The sequence below is a fragment of the Micromonas pusilla genome (assembly GCF_000151265.4).
Source record: "Micromonas pusilla CCMP1545 genomic scaffold MICPUCscaffold_2, whole genome shotgun sequence".
In the NCBI taxonomy this organism is placed as follows: Eukaryota; Viridiplantae; Chlorophyta; class Mamiellophyceae; order Mamiellales; family Mamiellaceae; genus Micromonas; species Micromonas pusilla.
In genome coordinates this window covers 442,993-467,821 of record NW_003315883.1, presented here as the reverse complement: position 1 = coordinate 467,821, position 24,829 = coordinate 442,993, and the positions used below count along the sequence as shown (strand labels likewise).

Here is a 24,829-nt window from a genome sequence, read left to right as displayed (position 1 = left end):
GACGGCGAAGCCGAAGGCACTTGAGTATTACCTGAACAGAATGACTGGCAGTTCCCAACCAAGAGAGGACTACTGTAGAGAGTCACTCAGCATCGCGTCCTATGACAATAAAACCACAGCAATACGCCCACCTAACCATAATAGATAAGATAATACGAAAGTACGAAAGTACACGTACTTCCGTACGTACTATTTAGACTACAACGTACACTGTACAATAAGATTTACCTTCGAAGGTACTTTCGTACTTTCGTACGAAGGTAGACAGTACCTATCGGGGAAGCACAGTATTTATTGTACGTGTATGTACAATAATACGGAAGTACTTTCGTACGAAAGTACGAAAGTACTTCGTTCCGTACTACGTTGTACCGGAAGTAGTTGTACTTCCGGAAGTAATGATACTTTCGTACTTTCGTACGAAAGTACTTCCGAAGTACGGAAGTACGAAAGTACGAAAGTACCTTCGAAGGTACTTTCGTACTTTCGTACAACGTTAGTTGTACTTCCGGAAGTACTTCCGTATCTTCACTTCCGGAAGTACTTCTTCCGGAAGTAATTCCGTACAGTACTCCCGGAAGTAATTCCGTACAGCACTCCCGGAAGTACTACTTCCGTACTTTCGTACCTTCGTACGAAGGTACAACGTAAATACAGTAGGCCTAGCTAGTACTTCCGGAAGTACTTCCGTACTGTACGAAAGTACTTCCGTACGTACGAAAGTAGTGCCCGGATACGTGATATTTGGCTGGAAGGGTTCTACACGTACTGTAGGCCCTATGCATGCATGTCAATTCCCGCTATGCGAGTTAAGGTCACGCTCCAGTATAAATGAAATTTCCCGTGCCAAAAGTACGAGATTTGTCTGCGTATACGGTCTAAATCGCAAAAAAACGTACTTTCGTGCGCGCCCACGCGCCGTCGCTGCGTGGATTGATTTGAATCTTCGTCACGATGGTGTCTATCACGCAGTCGTTGCCCTCTCAAAGTTTCGCGATTTTAGGAGGTCGGGAAGACGGTTTTCCGACCCCTAAGGAGCCTTTTTAAAATAAGTCGCTGAGGGGTCCGAAAACCGTCTTCTAGGCCTCCTAAAATCGCGAAACTTTGCGAAGGCATCGGCTGCGTGCTGAACAACATCGTGACGAAGTATCAAATTGACAAACGCCGCGACGGCGCGTGGGAGCGCGCAAAAGTACGATTTTTGCGATTTAGACAAAATACGCACACAAAATTCGTACTTTTGGCACGGGAAATTTCATTATCGGAGCGTGACCGTAAAGGGCGTACTGTACGTGTACACGTACATGTGTAGGGTAGCTAGCTAGAGCTAGCTAGAGCTACACGTGTACCTCGTGTAGCTAGACTGTACTTCGTACTTTGAAAGTACCAGCGTACTTTCGTACTTTCGTATTTTCGTACGAAAGTACGTGTACAACGTTACACGTGCAACACGTACGGTGCACTTCGTCGTACGCTTACTGTACAGTTTACACGTACAGTAGTCCAGATTATCGTGTTCGTCTACAGATGTGTCGAGAAGGTGGAACAACACTACCACGATCGTTTCAAACACATCACTTCGTTGATACTATGCGGAGCGGATGTTCCCGTTCCGTGGAGAACTATGAAAAAATGGAACAAATCGGCGAGGGTACATACGGCCAGGTGAGCAGAGCAGCGCGTGCTCTTTGACGCTGATTTGGCACTTGAACATGGTTTTTTTGTGAAGGTCTTCATGGCTCGAAGCAACACAACTGGAGAAATAGTTGCTCTAAAGAAAGTCAGAATGGATAATGAAAAGGAAGGTTTTCCAATTACAGCTATACGCGAAATAAAAATATTAAAATCATTGGATCATAAGAATGTTATCAAGTTGAAAGAAATAGTGACGTCGAAGGTGAGACGAGCTTCCAACCCTGTAGCTTTCTTCGGCTGTTTACCACATGCATCTGATCAACACAAAAAAATGTATGTCAAACAGGCTCATGCTTTGAACCAGAATAAGGGTAGCATCTACATGGTTTTTGAGTACATGGACCATGACCTTACGGGACTTGCAGACCGGCCTGGAATGAAGTTCTCGGAGCCTCAGATAAAGTGCGTGTTCGGATTTGGTTTGAATTTAACGCTGGCACTTACTATCTCGCCAGCCCAGGTGTTATATGAAACAACTCCTGACAGGGCTTTATTATTGCCATCGTAACAACATACTACACCGTGACATAAAAGGATCAAATCTGCTAATAGATAACAATGGTATATTGAAATTGGCAGATTTTGGCCTCGCCAGGTCATGTGCCTCTGAAAGTAGTAAGACATTAACAAATAGAGTTATCACACTCTGGTACAGACCTCCAGAATTACTTCTTGGGACACAGTTTTATGGTCCTGCAGTAGACATGTGGTCCGCAGGGTGCATATTTGCTGAACTACTTCTTGGAAAGCCAATTTTACCGGTTTGTCCATTCGATTAATTGAATGATACCTGTTAACAATAGAAATGACTCAGCAACCACGATCAGGGTAAAAATGAGTTGGAGCAGCTCGACTTGATGTTCAAGCTCTGTGGTTCTCCTGTACCGGTGGACTGGCCTGAGGTTGAATTGCTTCCTTGGTATGAGAGCACATTTTCATTAATTTTGCCTCAATTATTTTGATGTGCTTACCTTTTAAGTTTTTTTTCCGTATACTAGGGCAAGCTCTTTCGTTGGCAAGAAACGATTTCCACGTAGAGTTCAAGATGTGTTCCGGCGGTTTTCAAGGGTTGTTTTTTTATATACGTTGTCACTCAGGGAACGGTTCTTACTTCTTGTCACCAGAGTGCACGATCTCTTGTAGAAAGTTTTTTGACCCTAAATCCAACTCATCGCATATCTGCAAGAGATGCTTTAGATTCAGATTATTTTTGGGAAGAGCCAATACCGTGCTCACCTCAGGATCTACCAAAATATGAGCCGTCTCACGAATTTCAGACCCGAAAGAGGCGACAGGTGTGGCTGTGTTGATCAAAACGAACCTTTGTTATCTATAGTTTTAAGATTCCTACGACAATACGCATTAGGACTGCACGAGCACGGAAAGCAAGAAGGTTGTTTCGCTGGCGGCTCCAAACAAAAAGACATCAAAAACTGTTTCTTCGATCCAGAATCTACAAAGTGCGTTACTAACGGCTCCTCCTACTTAATCTTGTAGTGATCTCCTCTGTATTAAGTTTAAGTTTACCGCTGCAGACAGCATGGGTATTGAACATCGCTTAACTCCGAACGAGCTGAAAAATGATGCTGAACATGTTTATGACGAAAGGATAGTTTCAAAATATGGATACAGTGGACCACAACTCCCAGGTTCTTTGTCTACGACACTTACCAGTGGTGCTGGATGGACTGCACCGTGTCCACAGAATGACGAGACAAGTGACGTTATCCGCTAACATATTGCAGTTAAGGTCACGCTCCGGTAATGAAATTTCCCGTGCCAAAAGTACGAAATTTGTATGCGTATTTGTCTAAATCGCAAAAACGTACTTTTGCGCGCGCCCACGCGTCGTAGCGGCGTCGATCGATTTGAAACCTCGTCACGATGGTGTCCATCACGCCGTCGTTGCCCTCACAAAGTTTCGCGATTTTAGAAGGTCGGTAAGACGGTTTTCTGACCCCTAAGGAGTCTTTTTTTTCACTAAATACGCATACAAATTTCGTACTTTTGGCACGGGAAATTTAATTAGCGGAGCGTGACCTTAAAAGCCGACTTTGCACTTGGTTTTTCACTACATTTTGTTGTTACAAAGTTGTATTTGACTTGTACGAATAAGGCAAGTTGACTTATGAGACTATGAGTGCAAATATACTTCTGCTCCATTCGTGAAGCCGAAGGTGAGCTTCGGAATAGTCTAGTCAGACCCCAACAATACTACCCCTGCTCGACCCCCGGTAGGGAAAAAACCAAAAAGTCACACGAAAATGCCCATAGGATGCGATGCTGAGTGACTCCCCCCGACAGCCCCCGTTCCGGCAGATCTTCAGATTGATCAGTCAGTGACGTCCTATGAGCATTTTCCGAGATGACTGAATGTGCATACGAAATGTAGGGCTGATATTAAAAATTACTTTCGTACTTTCGTACTTTGTACGAAAGTACCTACTTTCGTACTTTCGTACTTTGTACGAAAGTACCTTCGAAAGGTATTAAGCATACATGTACAATACGAAGGTACATCGTAGTTGTATGTACACGTAGTCCTCTACGGAAGTACTAAAGTACTTTCGTACGAAGGATAAGTACTTTCGTACATTATTGTACTTCCGTACGTATAAATTCGATAAAAACACACAAAAAAATACTCGTGACGAAGAACACATAGCCCTACAAAAGTGTACGCGCGAAACACTACTCCTCCGCGCGCGATGCACGTCTGCGCGCGAAACTTTGCACGATGACAGTACTAAGGCTGGTGGGCAGGTCCCGTTCATAAATGTTGAATTAAATGTTTTGAGTCATAACTCGTCAAATCGCCCCATAGCGTTTGCAATTATGAATACAATTATGAATCGGGCTCTCGGCGGGAATTAAATGTCGCAATTATGTTTTGAGTTATGACCCATCAAATCACCCCGTATGTCGCCAAGTAGTTTTTGCTGTAGTACGCGTTTTTCGGTTTTTTTTCGTCTGGCGCCGCAGACTGGCTGTTGGCGCGCGTAGCTCCCTGATGCCGGGGAGCCCAAGCGCGAAATCACGACCGCGATGAGCCCTGATGATGGAGGCGTGCTTTTTACTTTGGGACCCCCGGAAAACTGCCGAACTGAAACGTGCTTTCGTTTCCGAATCATTGGGTGCGATTTTAATTGCAAAGCGTCCTACACACCACTTTATTGTAGCCCTAACCATAAAAAAAACATTTAATTCGACATTTTATTTTGGGAGCTGCCCACCAGCCTAAGACTTTTAAATAATGGGTGACAGTGTACGTGTACGTGTACAGCTGTACACGTAGCCCTACGTGTAGCATCGGACGTACGCATAATCGCAGCAGAAAATATCTGTCTACTGTGTTGTACGCACGTGTACGTTGTACTGAAATCCAAACTCAAAAAAACAACGGGTACACGTTGTACGGAAGTACTTTCGTACAAAGTTACTTTCGAAAGTACAACGTTGTACTTTCGTACTTTCGTTGATCGGCGTGTTTGGCAGTTTCTCCGGTGAAACTGATCGATTGAGTTTAGAGGCCCCCGTTTACCGTGCAGCGAAGCGCTCCTACAGGCCACCTTCTACAATAGGAAAAAGCTCGCTGTCCACTGCTGTCCACCAGACAAGCAACCACGGGGGGCTCCGAACACCGCAAGAATGTCTCAGAACTACCCATCGTGTGTCGTCGACCCCCTGGGCACCGTCGCTGCGCTTTTTGACGCTGCAACCGGAACTTCGGAACCAGACGGCGACGGCGACTGGGGGGTCTCCGCCGTTTTTGAGGAAGCGCTCGCCGTACCCGGAGTGCTCGAAACGGTGCGCCGCGGCACAGTTGGTTTACTTTATTTTTAGCGTAAATAAATGACGAAAATGACGCATTCGGCTCCTTCGTTGTCATGATCGTTCGTTCGATGCGCATCCTCGTTGTCACTTCGTTTTGTTTTCTTACATAACGTGCGAGCAGATCCCGGAGATCAACAATATTGGCGTCGATGCTGTGCGCCAAGGAACATTGGTCCGTTTTCGCTGCATGGTGCAGGATATGTACAATCCGGAGTTTTATGTTGGCGCCTACAAAGACGAAACTACCCTTGGACGCTGGAAGACGACGAAGTATACCGAAGAGGTTGAGCCCGTGTTGGGCAGAGGAAGCTCGCGCGAACAAAAAATATGGGAGAGACGCATTCTGTACTGTGTGCCTATTCCAGGCGAGAGCGTCTGGCTGCGGCGGTTGGATAGCAAACGCGATAGTGTTTACCCATGGAAAACGTGTGCAACATCTATATGTGCAAAAAGACCGAGGGGCGAAAACGTGGTGCCGTGTGACGAAGCAGAACAAAAGCTTGGTACTTGCGCACATTTCGCCACAACGTTAATATCTGAGTCAAAACTGAAATCGCTCCATACGAGGTCGATAGACACTGCCGATGTAGAACAGGCAAAAAGGAGTACCGACGGAGAAACGCTTAAGGCTGTTTTGAATCTTCCCCTTGGCAACGTGAGCGATGTAAATTCTATAGGTCAACTACCTGCTTCCACACCGTGTATTGTGAAAATGTACGGGGGCGATTGCAAGCTGAAGCTGAATGATGTGGTTGAGTTAGTTGGCGTGTTATCTATCGTGCCCGGGCTGTCCTCTGAGCCGGAACGTGCAGATGCAGAGGGCGCATTTACGACGAAGAGTAGCAATAATGCGGTGACATTTCAGCCCATGATGGACTTTATGGAGGAAGAACGTGCACGCAATCCTCCGACGTCCTTGGTCCCTCGCTTCCACGCCATCATTTTCCGTTCAACTTCGACACACGAGTTTGTTTCCAGGGCTGGGCTATATCCGATTGCAGCGTGTGAGGCACTTTGTCTAATGCGAAAATCTGAACTTTTTGCCCGCAGGGCGAAAGTGCGTGCTGCATTGATCGATCACCTTTCGGCACCGCTCGGTAATGATGCCACTGCTGCTGAGTATGTCCTCTATGCGTTGCTTTCTCGCGTTCATGTACGCACAGATGCAATACCAATCGGCAAATTTTCCGTAACTTTACTTGGTGTCCCTGTTGATAACGAGCCTGGAAACAGCGGTGATGGTGGTATGACAGTCGCGCGGGCACTTGCCGCGGCTATCGCTGACATTGCCCCTGCAGTCGCATATCTCCAACTTACGCTAGGGAGCCTCAATTCCCGGCAATGGGTGCCCAAAAAAGATTATGGCACCGATCGGCTGCGCTCTGGTCCACTGCAACTCGCTTCAGGAACATGCTTGATTTTAGACGAAACAAGGCTTTCCACTGGAAAGCTAGGTGATATCGGTGTGCGTAATGTTAACGCGTTGAAAGAGTTCATTGAAATGCAAGAGGTAGAGTACGACTTCGAGTACCACCAGATGAAATTACCAGTTGATGTTCCCACAATCGTAGTTTCAACGGTGCCAACAAAATCGGTTGTGGCAGAGACCGATTCCAAGGTGCCTCTGCAAATGTCGGTCAAACCAAGAGTGTCACCCATCGTGGCTCCAGAGCTCTTGAAAGAAATGAGAGAGTTTGTTGCTGCTGCTCGTTTGTCCAACCACACCATAAGTAGAGAATCGAGCGAATATATTGAAAGGGAGATGGTAGCTGCTCAGCAGAGAGAAGGTAATGATAAGGCAAAAGAGAAGGATTTGCATCGATGGTTGACGATGACGCGGCTGACAGCGCTAAGTATGGGTGAAACCGACATGAATGCAGAACACTGGAAGAAGGTTTTGGAGTGCGAACGTGCCGTGAGTAAGCGGACGTGCCGTGCGTGTGATGATTGCTGAGTATAACATGTGGGTACAGCACGTGACATGCACGTGTAATATCAGCACAGCGATAAATAGATGCATTCAGAGGTTCAAACTGAAGGAAGCAGAAATTCCATCATACTTTTTCTAGCTAGGTCTGTTGTGGTATAACAACTTCCGTCTCGTATTTGAATTAGGAAAGAAAGTCGCACAGGAAACTGTTGTGCAAAGACTCTTTAAGTTGGTTCACCTGAAGTGAGTTCGCCGACTCCCCTACAGTTTTCAACCTATCTCTCATGCGAATACATAATATACTTCCGGAAGCACTTCCACACAAAGCAAGGAACCTTTGAAGGTATTACCTTTGATGGTATTCTACGCGTTCGAGCCTTCTCACGGCAAGGGACCCGCGCGTCTAGCCGTAGATACAGTAAATGTCTAGTTTATAGTGTGTAGATCTGATTACAAAAAGACTGAGCTCTAACCCATCCGGGTAAAACATGTGATCTAGAAGCGAGCAGACCGCACTACGAACAATCCTCTCACGTAGTAAGCAACCCCACGACGGGATTCATGGAACCCATGTGAGCCTCACGAGCGCACGGAGCCGGGGCGATGTGGAAATCGCCAGCAGTGTCGGGCTCCATAAAAAGGATTTGCGCTGCCGCGCCCGCGTGGAAGTTTTCGGAGTCACGTGAGGTTCTGAGCGCGTACGAGATGGGCGCGCCAGCGACGCGGTCCCCGATGGCGGATACGAGCGCGACGGAGATGTGGCCCATGATGTGTCGTTTCCAATAGCTTTTGCTCCTCGCGATGGCGGAGAGCGTGGCCTCGGCCGCGGCCTCGGAGGCGGCGTCGCCGGCGGGGACAGTACCTCTCGCACCGTGATCGGCGAGCTGGTTAAGGAACTTGCGGAAGCGCGGCGCCTTGAAACCGTACGTGTCGATGGCCATGGGCACGAGGCTGAAGCCGCGGCCCTCGGGGATGTTGCCGTACCAGTCGAGCTTCTTCTTCTCCGCCTCGAGCGTGTACTCGCCCGGCTGGATGTTCGCTGGTGAGCGGGTCGCAGTGGGGCGCCGACCGTTGAATTTCGCGCGCCCGTCACCGCTGAACGGGTGGGGGACGACGACGTCCCCGAGGGTCCTGGTCACCCGGCTGTCGAGTCCCGTGATGCTGATGTCGACGGTTTTCATGCACTCGTGGCGTCCACCTCGCACGGCGTCGGGGGGGAGGAGGCCGCGGATGCCTTTCGTCTCGGCGACGAGTCCGACGTCTTTTAACGCTCGTGCGATTCCTTCTTCTGGAGTCCGAGGAACTTCTTCTGGAGTCCGAGGAACTTCTTCTGGAATCCGAGGAGTCCGAAACCCGTCACTAAAGGGACTGGGGGCTACAGATTCTTGGTCGACCTCGTCGTTGTCTTCGAATGTTTCAGTTTCAGAATGAGTTGAAATGCTCATCACCTGCTGGGGTCTCAAGACCCGTTGAACAGCCTTCCACGGGTTTACCGGGCGGATGAAGTATCGGGTTATGTACTTGCTTCTCTCGTCCATAGAGTCTCGTTCATTGGTCAGAGCATACTGCTTAAGAACCTCGTCGTAGTCCTCAGCGAACACGAGCTTTTCCTTGCCAGACAGGGCGTCGGTCACGAGCCACAGCAAACGCTTACCAATCCTTTCAGACTTACGCCTGTCTTGGTATTGTACGTCGCCTATATCCAAATCTTCGATGATTTGAAACAGCTCTTGGGGGTCAATGTTAAATATCTCAGCACCACGACCCTTTACCTTTTTATTCATATCATTCAAGACACGTTTGAGAAGAGTCTCAGCTACATCCACGAACAACCTACCAGTTTGCGACTGCTTACGCTTTTGATAGGTGCGCGCATACAAGACGCGAATACCTGACTGAACGAACCGAGGCGTATAATTACTTCCCATATTGGTGTACGCTTTTAAACGAGCGTAGGCATTAGCAGTAGCCTTCCCGATTTTTAGATTGACACCACCCAACACACCACGAGTAGAACGACTAATTTGTTCATCCTCCTCCAAGTTGGTACTCACCACGTAAAGAATATGTTTGTCCTTGATTTGGTTTTGATACTTCTGTAGAAACAAGTCCATCTGGAGACCTCTGGGGTCAGAGAATATGGTAGTCATTTGTTTCTTACCATATAGTAGTATAAAAATGCGAACCCAGCCTGTTGGCATAGCACCCTTTAAGGACTTGGGAAACCCAAGCTTTACGGTGAACACCCCATCGCATCACATAAGCTTGAACGGCATCGTTCTCTGCGTCGCGAAGAAGCAGAGTGGCAAGACCCGATTCGTATCAAACCTTCTGTATCAGCTGAAACAGGCATCGTGTATGGATAGAATATTCTGTTTAAGCGACACCTTCGATTCGAACAAGAAAATGATGGAATCCCTGAACATCAGACCCGAGGATGTCCTCAGTCCAAACGACCCTCAAGCGGTACAAAAAATCATCGCGGAGATTGAAAAGGAACGGGACGAGCTTCTGGTTTACCGAGAAAAACTAAAACGGTGGAAAGCCTTCAATCACAGTTTGGATTACAGAATCACCGCCGACCTCCTCGAGTTCTTTGACCCAGTGACGAGACAGTTTGAACCCCCAAAGCATTGGCTAAACGGACGCAAACCAGTCGTTGGGATATTCGCGGACGACATCCAAAGCTCATCGTTAATAGGGTCGAAGGCTTTCAAAAACCTGTGTATCAAGTGCCGTCACATAGGGGCATTTCAATCTGGTGAACCACCCATAGGATGCTCTATATTCGTATGTGTACAAAACTACACAGCTTCGGGAAATGAGGGCATACCCAAATCTATACGCGGGAATATCAACTGCTGTGCGTGTTGGAAGTCCTCGTGTTGGACAGAAGTTGACCTTCTCGCAACCGAGCTAAGTGGGGTTATACCAAAACATCAAATATTACAAGCATATGACTATGTTATGAACAAGGAACCCGACAACAGGCACAACTTTTTATTTATAGACTTGACACCAAAGAAGGAACACCTCAGTCCCTTCCGTATGAACTACACAGAGTGGCTTATTCCTGAGAAGGAGCAGAGCTCGACGTAAAATACGTTTTTTATTATTTTGACGAGGGCTTCCGAGACCTTGTAATTTTGTAATTCTGTAATACTCTACTACTACTACTACTACTACTACTACTACTACTACTACTACTACTACTACTACTACTACTACTACTACATCTGCTATTACAAAATTACAAAATTACAGGGTCTCAAAAGCTCTGACTGAAATCTCAAAAAATCTTCTCGTTCCCTTGATAAACTCCCGAACGATCTCCGCCGCCGACAAACACTCCAGCCACAGCTACACGAGGTACGCCAGGTCTCGTCTCGTGCCGGTTTACCGGCCGCTTTTTTCGGACCGGAACGAAAATCTTAGACCGTCGTTTTTGAGTCAAATTTTCCGATGTCATTTTCCAGTCATTTTCTCCGATCGAAAATTTGATCGATGAGAATTTGAAAGCGACTCGATGAACTTTTGAAAGCAACCATCTCCGATCAAATATATGGAGAATTTGACTCAAAAAGCACGATTTAAAAGTTTAGCTCCGGTCCGAAAAAAACGGCCGGTACACCGGCGCGAGACGAGACTATTTGACCATTAGTTATTCTGATGGTACATCAGATACATATTCAATAAAAGGTTCTACCGGTCAAGACGGTCAAGACGGTCAAGACGGTCAAGACGGTCAAGACGGTCAAGACGGTCAAGATAGGGCTAGGGCTAGGAGATTTGACCGAGGAACAAACGCGACGAGAAATATTCTGCTGGCGTGCCGACATTTCATTCGTCGACACTTCATTCGTCGACGACGAGCGCCGATGATTACGCGCGATGAAGCGGACGCGACGGCCCCGGACGCGGATGCGGACGGGATATCCGATATCCCCACGTCCGACGCCGCGTATGCGGCGCTCTCGCGGCTCCCCACCGCCGCGGAGAACAGAGCCTCGAATCCGCCGTACCGCCAGCCCCCCCCCGGGTGCGTGGCGTCGTCTCTCCCCGAGATAGTTTCCCAGTTCGCGTGTTGAACGTCGTTTCTTAAGGACTCTCTCTCCGCCCGCGCCGCTACGCCCCGCGCCATCACGATTCGATCGCGTCGACGGACGCTCGGTCTCGACGCTCGACCGCGACGCGCGCCTTTCGACTGACGACCGACGCGCCGACGCGGCGAACGAACTAACGCCAGGACGAAGATCGAGTCCTTGGGAACGATGTGGGCGCACGCGATGCGAAAGTACGGGCGGTTCCAAGGATACGCGTGGGGCGGCGTCGTCGTTGTCGGTGCTGCCGCTTACGCCGCGTCCGCGCTCGGCGGCGGCGGCGGCGATGGGGCGGGGAGGAAGGGGAAACCTCGGGAGGGTGCGGCGACGGCGTCGCGAAAGGTTGAACGACAAACGAGTCGTTGAGAGAACCGCGACGCCCGACGTCGACGCGATAGACAGACACATGATGCTACAGTACATAATAAGCAGGTCATGTACTGTACAATACAGGTATATCAGAGAAAAGCGATGCATATAAAGGGCGGCGAGGGTATATACAGACGGTCGCGAAATGCGAGAATCGTCGTTTTGTTTTTTTTGTGAGCCAAGCCGCAGCCGCAACCGCGCGTGGGTGGGGGTCTGTGAGGCTGCTCCCACTCCCACACGACCCTCTTCTCGTGTTAAACGCGACTACTTGAGGACTTTCGCCGATCACAGCCACCCCCCCCCCGTCCACGAGCTGAGCTCGGACTCTGCGCCAGCGACGAGTGACTCCGCACCGGACGCGCTGTCGCCAACCGATGCCTTGCCACCCACGGTTTCGTTCTTGATGAGCCTTCGGCGTCGTTCACGACGAGCGTCTCTTCCGCGGAGACATCGTCTCCGACACCCGAGATCTCGGTGCCTGCGTTTAACGAAGTAAGCGAAGCGACGTGTACGATTTTGATTGATCAGCACGCGCTCAGATTTGATGACGTGGACGAGGAGATCGCGATCGAGCGGTCTCGAGAGAGAGGAGCGACCCAGAGGGGGCTGGGGGGGGAGCGACTCGACTCCTCACCGACGTCGGACGCGACTAGCTAGTAGTACACCGTACGTGTAGTCGTAGCAGGTTAGGGCTTGTAGTCGTCGCCCTTCGAGAAAAACGGCACAGAGCGCTCTGTCCGCGCGGTGAGCACCTCGGCGCCATGTTCCGTGATCAGCAACGTGTGCTCGTACTGCGCGCTCCTCCCGCCATCCGTCGTCACCGCGGTCCACCCATCCGGCCAGTGCGTCGTCCGATGTGTGCGTTCGTTGATCATTGGTTCGATCGTGAACGTCATCCCGCGTCGCATCGATCCGACTGCCTTGTTTCTCGCGTAATGGGGCACGTTCGGTGCGCAGTGGAACAAGGTACCGATCCCGTGCCCACAAAAATCCTTCACGACACCGTACGAAGGATCGAACGCGCAAGCAGTTTGCGCGATCACGCCACCAATGTCACGAAACCGAGCGGAAGGTCTGCAAAACGCGATCGCATCTTGTAAGCAAGTCAACGCACATTGCATCAGTTTCTTACCTCGTCGCGCGTTCTCGATGTCCGCATCGCCGACGCCGACGAAATACGTCTCATTCAAATCCCCATGGTAACCGTCCAAACACACGGTTATGTCGATGTTGATCAAGTCGCCATCACGCAACAGCCGGGAGTCGGGAATTCCATGACACACCACCTCATTCACTGACGTACACACGCTTTTTGGAAATCCCATGTAGTTCCGTGGACTCGGGTACGCTCCGTTACTTATCTTTAGACATTCATAAATCACGGTTCGTTAGTTTCATCCCATGGATTTCTAGACAATTGAACGATCGGCACTGTGGAGTCCCCGAAAATGGGTAGTGGAACGCGCGTGCGGGAACTTACCGTCATAACGTGCACGACGTGGTCGAGAAAATCTGTTGAGACCCCTGGTTTAACGAGCGCGGCAACGGCATCCATGACCGCGCGCGCGAGCGAGCACGAGGCTCGCATCTTCACGATTGCCTCCGGAGTTTTTATCTCGATGACCCTCTGCAATTTCGACTCAAACTCAGCGGTTGGCCAACCCGTCGTCGCATAGTCGGGAGGCGGGAAAGACCACCCGCGCGATGGCACGCGTCGTCGCGGAGATATCAATCCCGGCTGAAGTTCTCCAGTGTATGCAAACTCCGGCATCTTGTCCACGCTTTTGTGAACACGCGCCCCCGGGGTTTGGAGGTGGTACGCCCAGCCAGACCGCACTTCGCCGCTACCATTCGCGCTCGAGCTGCCGTCTCGAAACAATGAAGAGACATCTTCCACTGAAGGAACGTGCCAGTCGCCGGTCATGATCCCTTTGTTTTTCGCTCGAAGTCGCGCAGCAACGGACGCGTCGTCGTCTCCGATTAGACACGTGCGCGCGATGGCCTCGTCCCCCTCACTAACATTGCCATCGTCCCCAAGAACTTCGTCGACGTCGCTGCCCCAACTCTCGCTGCTACTCGCGTCCTCTCCTTGGTCGTCTTCCTCGAAGCTTTCGGTTGCACTTTTTTCGTCCTCGTCGCGCACTTCTTTGGGTGATATCAGCACGAAGCTACTATCCACGTGCCCGGTGAGGTGCACGACGCACCGTGTGTTTTCAGTTACCGCTGCGGCGCGCTCGTCGCGGGCGACGACGACGCGCGCGCTGACGCGCACGTCGGCCGCGAACGATATGTCCAGCGCAAGCGTCTCCAAGCGCCCGGGGAGGAGCGACGCGACGACGAATGGCGGGCCTGTCGTGACTCGAAAGAATACGACGGAGACGCGCCGGTCAGCAATGGGGAGGACGCTGCGGACAAGGATCGATGGTGACGGGGAAACGAGCGAGCGCACCTCGCGCAATGCGCGCCTTCACGAGAATGCGCGCGCCGTCAAGCGCGGCAGCATCGCCAGTGAGGACGAGAGTCGCGCGCGTGAGGTCGACACGCGGGCAGTACTCGTCCGGGCGGTAATACGCCGGCTCCCCGGGGGCGACCTCGAGCCCGAAGAACGATTCCTGACGCATCCACGTGACTTCCGTTCGACGACCGAACGCCCGGCGACGGGAGCGATACGAGGACGTGGAGTCCGGGAGACGCGCGAACGGTGATACGATTCCGATACGGTGCGTCGTGCACGTGGTCCTACTGACACAGTGTACAGTACAGCTGTACACGTACAACACGTGTACTGTACGGAAGTAATACTTTCGTACGAAGATACAGTAGAATACTTTCGTACGAAAGTACTTTCGAAAATACTTTCGTACTTTCGAAAGTACGAAAGTACTTTCGTACTTTCGTACGAAAGTACACGTACTTCCAGGTCACCGGATAGCCGGACGAACTCTTTCTCCGCATTTATTTTTCTCGACAGTCAAAACAGTGGACGACACGCACCAGTGTCCGTGATATCTGAAGATAGCGGAGCCTCTCACTTATTCTTCGTATTCCAGGCGGACAGCTTACATACATACATGCTTGTTCTATCTTGTGCACGGCGGGAAGCTTTGCTCGTCGCGGCTTTGACCTCTTTCGTTTTTCACTGCTCTAAATATATTCAATGGCCTTGTTGGATTTATACCACTCCAGCTGCTGGAGACGGACCATGGCTTGACGATTCGATGTCTGTGTGCGGGATAGATATGTCTGCTGTTGGCATGAGCGTCATTTCTGGATGTGTTGAACATCAGGAATGCAAGGTAACTCCGTATTCTCGCGACAAAATTTTTTTAAGCAGACTATTTGAAGTTCACGTGATTCTATTTTCTTGCGTTGCTTCGTCATGTCAGGCAGTTGTCTTTACGAGATCCCCGACTACGTTTCCTTTTATCAGAGGTGTATGCCCACACTAATTAGAAGCTCTTTTTCAGGTGGTGTTACCTCTTGCGACCTTTGATTTGCATTTTGACAGACCTGTCAACGTGCAACAAGGGTCAAAGCTAACGTCAGCGTATGTTCCCAGGGCTTCTAGCGATCTTTTGAATAATCTTTCCGAAACATTTTTTGTATGGCTCTCTCACCCATCAGAGAGCTTTTGGGTCAACCTGAATCCAACAGAGTCTGATCGGGTTGTCGAGCGTAATATTGGTCACACTGAAGTAGGAAGAATCATGCTCGAGGCTGACCTGTCATTGAAGAAAACCGCAGCTCGGCTTCTACACCCAGATCACCCTATTGTAAGGAGATATTCTTTTTAAATGCCAGACGACTTTACTCGGATGCTCGTATGCTCGGATGCTCGAATAGTACGCCGGGTGGCTTTCACCACCTTTCATGAGTGACCTTAAACTTTGGGAAGCTTGTTCTGGGGTGAGTTATATGGTTCAATCGGTACAAGAGATATTCAAATCTGTCATTCATTTCGCCAGTGGATTGTTCCAGATATAGCCGAGGTCTGGCAGTCGTCATCTGGGAGTAGAGGATATAAATCTAAGCAAGGGAGAACAGATGTAATGCATCGGAGTAAGTGCGAGAAGAAAAATGTTTCATCGTTTCATGTCCTGAGCGCGAGACTGCTTGTGAAACAAGAGGCACTCTATTATACGAATGCTAAAGAATGGGAATATGAGACGCGGGCGCCGGACGAGGATGTGCGCACACTTTGCCAAAGTTCTGATGTGACGACACAAAGAAAAGCAGATGAGTTATTCAAGGCAAGTCCAGATCATAAGCACTTGTTTTATTCTCTTCTGACCCTTTTGCCTGCACAGTCGATCTTGCTACCCGAGCTTCAGCGTCAGGTGAACGAAAATCCAGAGTATCTTCATCTGCGCGCGATCTTTTTGTGGCGCATCGTCAGCGAATGGTATCAAAGAAATATGAAAAACACTTTCGATGAAGCTCTGGAAAGCAAGCAAGTCAGCTGTTACAAGAGTAGGCTACATGTTTGGTTGAGAAACAACTCGGCGAAGTCGAAAAGCAATTGCATCTCAGACGAACTCACTAAAACATTGAATTTCCTCGAACCTGAGCATTGGTATCGTCCTGTGTCAAATACATGGATGCCAGCTGTCGTGTTCGACGAGTACGCGAAGTCGATGATCGAGGTAAAAGTCGTTAAATTTAAGTTACGCCGCGAGTGCCTCATCATTTTTGTATGACTTGATTTTTTTGTTTTTGAATTTCCTTGCGAAAGGGAGAATTTCATATCACAAGGGAATCGAGAAGCGTTGAAGGAGATGTGTTTTATAGAACTTATTTCCACGGTGGTATAGACTTTCGAAAACTTTTCATTCGCAGTGCAGATGTTCAGAACCTTGAAGCTTCAAAGAAAAACAGTGACTTAACGCTGAAGTGGTACTACATTTATGGTGGCCGAGGGCTAGCTCACGCAGACACGGAAGACACGAGCTTAGTTCCCGGATCACTTGGTATCACTGCTTCATTCAGCAAAAGTATGATGAACTTTAGTTACACGAACCCAAACCACGAAATGTAGAAGAAATAGGAAACATCTGTATTTCACAGAAATACTAGACCAAAGCAAAAAGGAGTATTGGTAGAAATGTTGTATGCCACAAAATAGGACAGGACGTTTGACAGCAGGGTTTTCTTCATAATCAAACGTGATATCGATAGCTAGTCCTGTTTACACTGCTCCGATAACATTTCATATTGCTCCACTTGCAACACTTCCTCGCTTGCTGTTGAAAGTTAGCGCTTCTGACTTACCCGGACGAACCACGTTGAAGTCACTTGGTTTTATAGTCGGCAGTCTTAGTGAGGGATTATAGTTTTGCCTTGAGATGTTTCCTAATTGCGTTAGATGAGCCTCATTGACTTGGCTGTTGAGCCATTGAATCATTTGTTGATTGCTGACTAGGAGTGCTTGGCTCTCTTCAAGTTTCTTATTCTGGCTTTTGACCTGTGCTCTCAGAACTTGCATCTCACGGTTTGCGATTTCCAATTCATGTGTAAGCTCGTCGTGTTTACGTGCGTGATTATCGAGCGCACCCTGCCGTTCGTTCAATACGATTTCCTGCTGAGAAATAACAGTTGACTTCAATTTTGCTTTTGCTTTGGCAGAACGAAGTTCAGCTTGAAGTCGCTCAATAATATGGTTCCCCTTTCGAATTTCACAAGCGCTGGCAGAGAGTCGATCCTCAGCCCTGGTTACAGCTACACGCGCATCGTCCAGCGCATGTTCCATGGATAAGTTGTGCGAAATATTACCATCGAGCTTGCCCTTCAGGACATTTATAAGCTCGTCCCTATCTTTCAACTGGGTTTCTAGCCATTCAACACGTGAGCCGTCTCGAGCATTTCTGGTTTCGTGAGCCTGCAACTCCTGCATACAGCAAAACAAGTATTAACTTTGTCCCATGAACTCTAATATAATTGTCACATGCATGTAGGAAAAAAAAGTGCGCGCGTCTTTTGATACCTTTTCGAGATAGTTTTTGTCAGCTCTTAGGTTCTCAAGTTCAGCCTTCGCTGCTTTGAGCTCTGCATCAGTTGTATTGAGACGCGAAGTAATCTCTGAAAGATTGCTATCGAGTTTGTATTTCGTTTGGATGAGATCACCGGCACGAGACTCCAATTCCTTGTTTCTGCAGGTCAGCGCCTCTATTGCACTGCGCATGCCAGCTTCTGCTGCACTGAATTCACCCTCTAAGCGGGTTTTTGTGTTTGTCAACTCCTCCACTGCTGCCAACTTCAGACGTGCAGCAAGTTCATCAAGGCGGGCCTGTGTGTGATTATCTCTGCGTCCGCATGCATCTCTTTCCGCAAACAAATCTGCTCTGGTAGATTCCAGATCGCCACGCACTGAAATCAACTCTGAGGTGACAGCACCGTGTGCCTGCAGCCAGCTGTCTCGCTCGGCCTGCACATCGAGCAGACGACCAGCTAGGTACTCTTTTACAGCGGCTGAATCGCCGTGCTTCAAATTCAAAGAAATGTGAGATAAACGCTTAAATTGATTGGTTTCGATCACTCCCAAACTAGAGTCCAGGCTTGAGCCCCCACTTCCAACTCTCAACACTGCCAAGAAAGGTGGCTTCCCATCATGATAACTTTTGGTGCACTCTCCCAGCAACTCAATGAGTTTGTGCGGAAATTGTAAAAACTCGACGAGGATAGATTGTTCAACCTTGATTGACTTGTAATCCTCCTCGGACACTTCAGTGTGGTGAAAGAAGAACGGATCTGAGTCGTTTGTCACCTGAATGCGAAGAACCTGTGACAAAAAGAGCGAAACTCATTTTTGAAAGCAGAAACAAGTTCTTGTTGGCCCGCACCTTATTTTGTTTCTGCTTGTTGAACCCAAACGCAATCCGAATTTTCAGATTTTCTACGTGTTCCGAGCTATTAGCACGTTCCCTAACACAGACAGGCACGAATTCATGGAAGAGTATCGTAGCATTCTCATCGTTGCTCGTCAACCGTGAAGACGGACCATCCACAACAACGTTCGGCGAAAGAGTTTCGAACGCTTTGTCTGCGCCCGTCATCGGGTAAGCTCTACTACTTTTGTGGCAGATTGACGCTATTAATAATCCGAACCGCAAGCGTTAGTCCCTGTGCGCCGGCCAAGAAGCAGTCGACGGGAACAATGAGAGGATTCAAATTTCAAATTAAATTTCAACATGAACGTCCGTACGTGTACAACTTGTTTATTCCGGCTACGTGTACGTGTACAGTACGTATAGTACACGTACACTGGCCTACTGTACGCCTGAATTAGCGTGAATTGACGGAGCTTGAACCCTACAGTACACGTACACGTGTACACGTAGCAGTCACGTAGCCCTACGTGAGTCCTACCTTCGTACGAAAGTACTCTCGAAAGTACTTTCGAAAGTACTTTCGAAAGTACTTTCGTACTTTCGTACGAAAGTAACAACTTACTTTCGTACTTTGAAAGTACAACGTACGTGTACTTTCGAAAGTACTTTCGTACTTTCGAAAGTACTTTCGTACTTTCGTACTCAAAATAGATATCTATTTTCGAAAGTACTTTCGTACTTTCGTACGAAAGTACTTCTCAGCGGTAAATGTTCATAGGACGTCTCTGACTAAATGCCCGTAGCCTGCATATCTTACAGTTTGGTCGGAACGGGGGTTTTTTTCGTACGAAGGGATTCTATGTGCTGTACGTTGTACCTTGAAGGTTCAGTACACTACGTGTACTGTACGTTTATTGTACGTTTATTGTACGTACACGTACTGGCCTACGCCCTTTAGCCGCGAATTAGCGCACCTCGTCTACAACTTGTACGAGAAGGAAAAACCACTAGTTGCTCTCTCCTCTAACTATCGATGCTGCGCAATAGTCATGTCGTTTTCATCGGAGGTTCTAGCTAACGTTCGCCGTTCTGTGATAGGTCATGGGAGTTTTTTTGATGGACCATTCGGTCGTAAAGGCATGATATACGCGGATTGGGCCGCATCAGGTCGAGCGCTGACTGCAGTTGAAAATTACGTGCAAGCCGAGGTGCTTCCCACCTATGCAAACACGCACACGACAACCAGTGTGAGTGGTCTTCAGTCTACGTGTTTCCGTCAGGAGGCTCGTCAGATAATAGCACAGTCATGCAACGCAAGAGTTGGCTACTCAGATCGACATGCTGACGTTGTTGTTTTTGCGGGCAGCGGCACAACAGGCGCAGTCAATAAACTTGTCCTTATCCTGGGTATCCACCTTCCTGTTCCATCTGAAGCACCACAGACATCAATGCCTGTAGTCATTCTGGGCCCGCATGAGCACCACTCAAATATTCTTCCCTGGAGAGAATCTAATGCCAAAATAGTTTGCATTCCAGAGAGGCCAGATGGTACAATTGACCGTCAGATCTTACGAAAAGAGCTTCAAGCGCATGCCTCGCACTCACTCATCATTGGATCATTTTCAGCCGCTTCCAACGTTACTGGTGTAGTCGCTGATGTCGACGGTATAACAGAGGATCTTCACCGTGCTGGTGCACTTGCTTTTTGGGACTATGCTACTGCTGCATCGTATTTACAAGTTGACATGAACCCTGTGAGATTTTTTCCTGATGGAACCCTTAATCCTTATGTATACAAAGATGCGATATTTCTCTCCCCCCATAAACTCCCAGGCGGCCCAGGTTCACCTGGTGTTCTTGTGGCTAAGCGTTCGTTGTTTACCAACAAAATACCCACAGAACCAGGAGGTGGAAGTATTTTTTTTGTAACTAGAAAAGATCATCGATACATTTCTAATCGATGTGAACGAGAAGAAGGTGGCACACAAGACATCGTGGTAGGGAATAGAACACATATTTTCCTTCTGTTGACATAACTGCGCTGTTTTCTGAGTCCATGAAAAACTGACTGCTCCCTGGTGGATAACCTTTGGATTGTACCCTCTGGGAAGCATAAGGGCTGGCCTTGCATTCCAGGTAAAAAACGCCGTTGGTTGCAGTATCATAAAGAAATCTGAGAGTGATTTATGCAGACGGATCTACACATCTTTATCCCAGAATCCAAACATTGCGGTATTATGCTCAACCTTACGCAGTTCATGTATGCGCATGGATGCTCTGGAACCCCCTGATCGGTTGCCAATCATCTCTTTTCTAATTCGGTGCCCAGCAGATTCAAAGGGTTGTAGCCGATTTCTTCACACCAGCTTCGTTTGTGCTCTACTGAATGACGTATTTGGTATCCAGACGCGAGGTGGATGTGCGTGTGCTGGACCGTATGCCCTCCACTTGCTTGGAATCGATGATGCTAAATCATTTGCTTTAGAGAAAATACTTTTGGAGCAGACTGAAGTAATGCGTCCAGGATTTGTCCGGTTGAGTTTGACTTACTTCACGTCAAGAGCTGAGGTTGATTATACACTGGCTGCGCTGCAAGCAGTTGCAAACCATGGTTGGCGCTTGCTGCCACTTTATCGATTGGATGCGAAGTCTGGTATTTGGCGCCACAAAGCCCGGGTAAAGTCTTTTCCAGAACGAAAATGGTTGGCTCACATGCACTTTCCCGCAGTATATGATAGAGATAAACTTTCTACGATTCCAACTTATGATGGGCCTAGACGGTCAGGATCCCCACCGGAATTTCTTTATGAGATATCACTTCGTTCACAACTGAGGGCCGGAATAGAATTGTTGAAGCACTGCGGTCAAGAAAACCCGCTAAAGTGTTTGGAAGTTGGTGAGCTGAGCACAGAATATGAGGGTCGTATGCTCTTCATCAGTGATCAAAGGCACACGGCTGCAGTTAGATTGAAATCTGTCAGTCGTGGTGACCGGGCGAAAAGTGGGCTTCCAGTATCGAGTGAGTTTGCAGCAAAATCTTTTCGGTGGTTCATGTTTCCATCAGAGGCGTCTGAACTTCTCTCGAAGGCAACTTACCATGTCAAAAAATGTCAAGAATATAAAAACTACTCGCATTTTCCTCTGTCACAGCAACCCTCGCCCGGTGAGCTTCAAGGAGCACTTTGCCCTCGATATTTCAGGGAGGATAGCGGTGCACTATCCGATGAGACTAGTTTTCGGGGAGGCTATCATCCTTTTGAACGGAACGCAGGTTTTGAGGTTCAGGAAGATACACCTCGAATGGCTAGCAAAAAATATCCACTATATGGAAAATCAGGCACATGCGGTCTTCACGGTGGTTTTGCAAGGCAACGCATTATGTCGGCTATCCTTACATCTAGAATTTCCACGAAAGAGGAAATTCACATGTTGAGGAATACCAGCGAAGGTGTCGAGTCAAGTAGTGTGGGTTCAGCTTGTGATCGACAGCCACCGCTAAGTTCAATTCAAGACGCGGACGACAGTGATTCTAGAGATGGCAATGCCGTTCTATCGGGAGTAAATACGTGTGACCTAGATCTCTCAGGTGACATCCACAGCGAAGTTCAAATGCAAAACAAATTCGCCGAGCCTCCCCCCAAGCTACTGAGCCTAGTTAGTAAAGCAGTTTCCCAGTGGAATATGATCGATTCTGGTGATCGAGTTCTCCTTGGCCTCTCTGGAGGGAAGGATAGTATGGCAATGCTACACATTCTTAAAGCATTACAGCGCAGATACCCACCAGGAACATTTGAATTGTTCTGTTGCACTATAGACCCGGGCACAGAGGCCTACAATCCTCGACCTCTTGTTGCGTATTTAGATTCTTTAGGGGTAAAGTACCATTACATTGAGGAGAATATCATGGACATGGCTACAAAGCACATGTCTGGTGACAGCATCTGTGCTTTCTGTGCGCGCATGAAACGTGGTGCGCTTTACACGTGTATGCGACAACATGGCTACAACAAGTTGGTTCTTGCGCAACACCTCGATGACATAGTTGAAAGTTTCTTCATGTCAGCTATGCACAATGGGGTTCTGCGGACCATGAAGGCTTCGTATGTGGTAAGGCAAAAAACAAGCACTCGTTAGATGTTCCTGTGACGATTAGATTCCGGGAGAATGTGAAGAAGTAAATAATTTATTTTTGACTCTTGCACTCGGTTGACGAAGGGGATTTAACCGTGATTCGTCCCGGTATATATTGCCGAGAACGTCAGCTGCGCGACTTTTCGTACACCAACAGGCTTCCAGTGATAAATGAGAATTGTCCTGCGTGTTTCGAGGCACCCAAAGAGCGGCACCACATCAAGAAGTTTTTGACACGCGAAGAGGGGACTTTTTCTTCATTATTCCCATCGCTGCGCAAGGCACTCTTTCCACTTTTACATCCCTCAGTCACTCAAGTTCTCTCACTGCTGAATCAACCAGTTTCTCAGCGAAAACTTGTACCTGGACAGCATCGTTATAAGGATGTCGTCAGTCGAATCAGGAGCACAGGGTTTGATCAGGGTAAATTTGCCTGTTCATTTCAAGGAGACGATAATTTTGGTTATGATACAGTGCCAAACTATTCTGAGGTGCACGACGTCTCCTGCGAGAAAACCCTGACAAACGCAAGTGTTGCTGAGATAGTGGCCGAATTGTTTAGACGGCAGAAACCAGGGCAGGGATAGAACTCCCTCCATGATAACTTTTAATCGTTCGGAAATGCGATTTTTACAGACTCTGGCCAGTGTATTGGTGTTCTTATATTCCTGTCCCCATGAATGGCTGCTTAGACTAGAAACTAGAACAAGATCTTTCAGAGTTCCACGGGTTTTGCTCTTCTTATGGCTGTGGGTAGACGTCACCGTTGTAAAAGGTTCAGGTAGTGCTACCTTCGAAGGAAAAACTCAAACCCGGAATATCACAGTGTGTGAAGAAGTTGTAAATGTCGCAGAGAGAGTGTGTACATCATATCATATATAGACTATCGAAAGTATGTCATGCACTATCCACCGAAGTTATTTGTAGTTGCCTGCAGTCGTCCCTGTCTTCTCAGGTTTTGAACCAGTTCATCCTGAGTCATTTTTCTCAATCCCTCATAGTCATTTTCGTATTCGCCACAATCAAAATTCAATGGCAGAGATGCAAATCCAGGCTTCAATCCGCTTTTTGGAGCGACCCTATTTTCGCATACGTGGAGTTCACACCACACCATCATCCGGTCATACGCCCTTGCTGCTTCTTCTTCTCGATCAAAGCAACCTAGAGAAGTTGGTTTACCGTTTCGTCTGAACTGTGCTTCCCAGCGACGAGTGGGGAATGTCTGATGCACTCCACGATACCGTGAGGTATATGTGCGTCCTGAAGATATTCCTTTCTGCCGAGCAACTTTGTGTACAGACTGTCTGACACCAAAGTTAGTCACCTTTCGTACTTTTTGCGATAATTTCTGAGAAAGCAAATTGTTGCTGTTTTCCTTGCAGTATGTCGAATCTCGAGGCCACGAGGAAATCCGTATACGTTTCCGCGTCCTTGCGATGGTACATGTTAAGATACTCGCGCAAGTTTCCGGTGCATGGAATTTAGGGGTATCTGAGTTGGAGCGCCGGGCCTGTTACGTAAATAAAGTTTAAGGACTGCTCACAGTGTTGTGTTGGTTACGCACCAAGATAGCGGGTGGCTGAAACTCCAACCCTTTTCTCCGCAGCTCGGAAAATGACAAGGACGTCAAATCATTGAGATCATCATCAATAATTTTATAAAACATTGCTGGATACTTTGCTGGGCTGGATTCCGCAAACACTGGAGGAAACAGCAGCATATTAGACCCATCTTGTTGATAGACTGTACATAGACTAGCTACAATGTACTGTACTTTCGTACTTTCGAAAGTACTTTCGAAAGTACATAGCTACATACCTTCGAAGGTAGTAAATACTGTACACGTACATAGGGCTAGGGCTACGTGTACAGTACAGTAGACTATTATGAAATAAACCTAGCACTAACCTAGCCATATGACAGTCTACAGCTACTGTAGGGCTAAG

General features: G+C 48.2%; 10 protein-coding genes across 10 annotated transcripts; 5 read left to right on the top strand and 5 right to left on the bottom strand.

The window, feature by feature from the left end:
* Positions 1–1,590: 1,590 nt before the first annotated feature.
* On the top strand, positions 1,591–3,005 carry CDKC (uncharacterized protein; the record flags this gene model as incomplete). The annotated part of the gene is made up of 7 exons (XM_003056261.1): positions 1,591–1,665; positions 1,730–1,897; positions 1,982–2,097; positions 2,156–2,456; positions 2,523–2,614; positions 2,694–2,763; positions 2,820–3,005. 7 exons carry the CDS (start codon positions 1,591–1,593, stop codon positions 3,003–3,005), a joined length of 1,008 nt encoding a protein of 335 aa, XP_003056307.1.
* Positions 3,006–5,336: 2,331 nt separating this feature from the next.
* On the top strand, positions 5,337–7,682 carry MICPUCDRAFT_55174 (uncharacterized protein). Its single transcript, XM_003056260.1, has 2 exons — positions 5,337–5,502; positions 5,651–7,682. Exons 1-2 carry the CDS (start codon positions 5,344–5,346, stop codon positions 7,481–7,483), a joined length of 1,992 nt encoding a protein of 663 aa, XP_003056306.1. The 5' UTR covers positions 5,337–5,343; the 3' UTR covers positions 7,484–7,682.
* A 201-nt stretch (positions 7,683–7,883) lies between these two features.
* MICPUCDRAFT_64153 (uncharacterized protein) lies at positions 7,884–9,387 on the bottom strand (the record flags this gene model as incomplete). Its single annotated transcript, XM_003055865.1, has 1 exon — positions 7,884–9,387. The coding sequence occupies one exon, from the start codon at positions 9,385–9,387 to the stop codon at positions 7,990–7,992; it is 1,398 nt and encodes a 465-aa protein (XP_003055911.1). The 3' UTR covers positions 7,884–7,989.
* A 16-nt stretch (positions 9,388–9,403) lies between these two features.
* Positions 9,404–10,558, top strand: MICPUCDRAFT_64151 (uncharacterized protein; the record flags this gene model as incomplete). Its single annotated transcript, XM_003056259.1, has 2 exons — positions 9,404–9,877; positions 9,980–10,558. Exons 1-2 carry the CDS (start codon positions 9,599–9,601, stop codon positions 10,556–10,558), a joined length of 858 nt encoding a protein of 285 aa, XP_003056305.1. The 5' UTR covers positions 9,404–9,598.
* A 13-nt stretch (positions 10,559–10,571) lies between these two features.
* MICPUCDRAFT_38416 (uncharacterized protein) lies at positions 10,572–11,600 on the bottom strand (the record flags this gene model as incomplete). Its single annotated transcript, XM_003055864.1, has 2 exons — positions 10,572–10,695; positions 11,314–11,600. The coding sequence occupies 2 exons, from the start codon at positions 11,598–11,600 to the stop codon at positions 10,572–10,574; spliced, it is 411 nt and encodes a 136-aa protein (XP_003055910.1).
* Positions 11,601–12,614: 1,014 nt separating this feature from the next.
* Positions 12,615–14,616, bottom strand: MICPUCDRAFT_55171 (uncharacterized protein; the record flags this gene model as incomplete). The annotated part of the gene is made up of 3 exons (XM_003055863.1): positions 14,378–14,616; positions 13,409–14,277; positions 12,615–13,289 (listed from the first exon to the last, which is right to left on the bottom strand). The coding sequence occupies exons 1-3, from the start codon at positions 14,547–14,549 to the stop codon at positions 12,615–12,617; spliced, it is 1,716 nt and encodes a 571-aa protein (XP_003055909.1). The 5' UTR covers positions 14,550–14,616.
* A 284-nt stretch (positions 14,617–14,900) lies between these two features.
* MICPUCDRAFT_55170 (uncharacterized protein) lies at positions 14,901–17,730 on the top strand. The gene is made up of 4 exons (XM_003056258.1): positions 14,901–15,224; positions 15,396–15,701; positions 15,840–16,571; positions 16,661–17,730. Exons 1-4 carry the CDS (start codon positions 15,147–15,149, stop codon positions 16,961–16,963), a joined length of 1,419 nt encoding a protein of 472 aa, XP_003056304.1. The 5' UTR covers positions 14,901–15,146; the 3' UTR covers positions 16,964–17,730.
* SAS6 (spindle assembly related protein SAS6) lies at positions 17,063–19,065 on the bottom strand. The gene is made up of 3 exons (XM_003055862.1): positions 18,765–19,065; positions 17,909–18,703; positions 17,063–17,812 (listed from the first exon to the last, which is right to left on the bottom strand). Exons 1-3 carry the CDS (start codon positions 18,975–18,977, stop codon positions 17,135–17,137), a joined length of 1,686 nt encoding a protein of 561 aa, XP_003055908.1. The 5' UTR covers positions 18,978–19,065; the 3' UTR covers positions 17,063–17,134.
* Positions 19,066–19,801: 736 nt separating this feature from the next.
* On the top strand, positions 19,802–21,422 carry MICPUCDRAFT_14383 (uncharacterized protein; the record flags this gene model as incomplete). The annotated part of the gene is made up of 2 exons (XM_003056257.1): positions 19,802–20,778; positions 20,864–21,422. Coding segments are annotated over 2 exons (1,536 nt in total), but the record flags the coding sequence as incomplete, so codon positions are not given.
* A 1,675-nt stretch (positions 21,423–23,097) lies between these two features.
* Positions 23,098–24,574, bottom strand: MICPUCDRAFT_55167 (uncharacterized protein). Its single transcript, XM_003055861.1, has 2 exons — positions 24,448–24,574; positions 23,098–24,393 (listed from the first exon to the last, which is right to left on the bottom strand). Exons 1-2 carry the CDS (start codon positions 24,547–24,549, stop codon positions 23,788–23,790), a joined length of 708 nt encoding a protein of 235 aa, XP_003055907.1. The 5' UTR covers positions 24,550–24,574; the 3' UTR covers positions 23,098–23,787.
* Positions 24,575–24,829: the final 255 nt, after the last annotated feature.

Excerpts from the sequence above, each read along its gene's own strand:
- MICPUCDRAFT_55174 (XM_003056260.1), top strand. The coding sequence starts at position 5,344 with ATGTCTCAGAACTACCCATCGTGTGTCGTCGACCCCCTGGGCACCGTC. Across the intron at positions 5,503-5,650 it reads TACCCGGAGTGCTCGAAACG|ATCCCGGAGATCAACAATAT; the intron begins GTGCGCCGCGGC and ends ACGTGCGAGCAG.
- MICPUCDRAFT_55170 (XM_003056258.1), top strand. The coding sequence starts at position 15,147 with ATGTCTGTGTGCGGGATAGATATGTCTGCTGTTGGCATGAGCGTCATT. Across the intron at positions 15,702-15,839 it reads TACACCCAGATCACCCTATT|TTATATGGTTCAATCGGTAC; the intron begins GTAAGGAGATAT and ends TTCTGGGGTGAG. Across the intron at positions 16,572-16,660 it reads ACGCGAAGTCGATGATCGAG|GGAGAATTTCATATCACAAG; the intron begins GTAAAAGTCGTT and ends TCCTTGCGAAAG.
- SAS6 (XM_003055862.1), bottom strand. The coding sequence starts at position 18,977 with ATGACGGGCGCAGACAAAGCGTTCGAAACTCTTTCGCCGAACGTTGTT. Across the intron at positions 18,704-18,764 it reads ACAAGCAGAAACAAAATAAG|GTTCTTCGCATTCAGGTGAC; the intron begins GTGCGGGCCAAC and ends TTTTTGTCACAG. Across the intron at positions 17,813-17,908 it reads ACAAAAACTATCTCGAAAAG|GAGTTGCAGGCTCACGAAAC; the intron begins GTATCAAAAGAC and ends TGCTGTATGCAG.
- MICPUCDRAFT_55167 (XM_003055861.1), bottom strand. The coding sequence starts at position 24,549 with ATGTTTTATAAAATTATTGATGATGATCTCAATGATTTGACGTCCTTG. Across the intron at positions 24,394-24,447 it reads TTCAGCCACCCGCTATCTTG|GCCCGGCGCTCCAACTCAGA; the intron begins GTGCGTAACCAA and ends TTTACGTAACAG.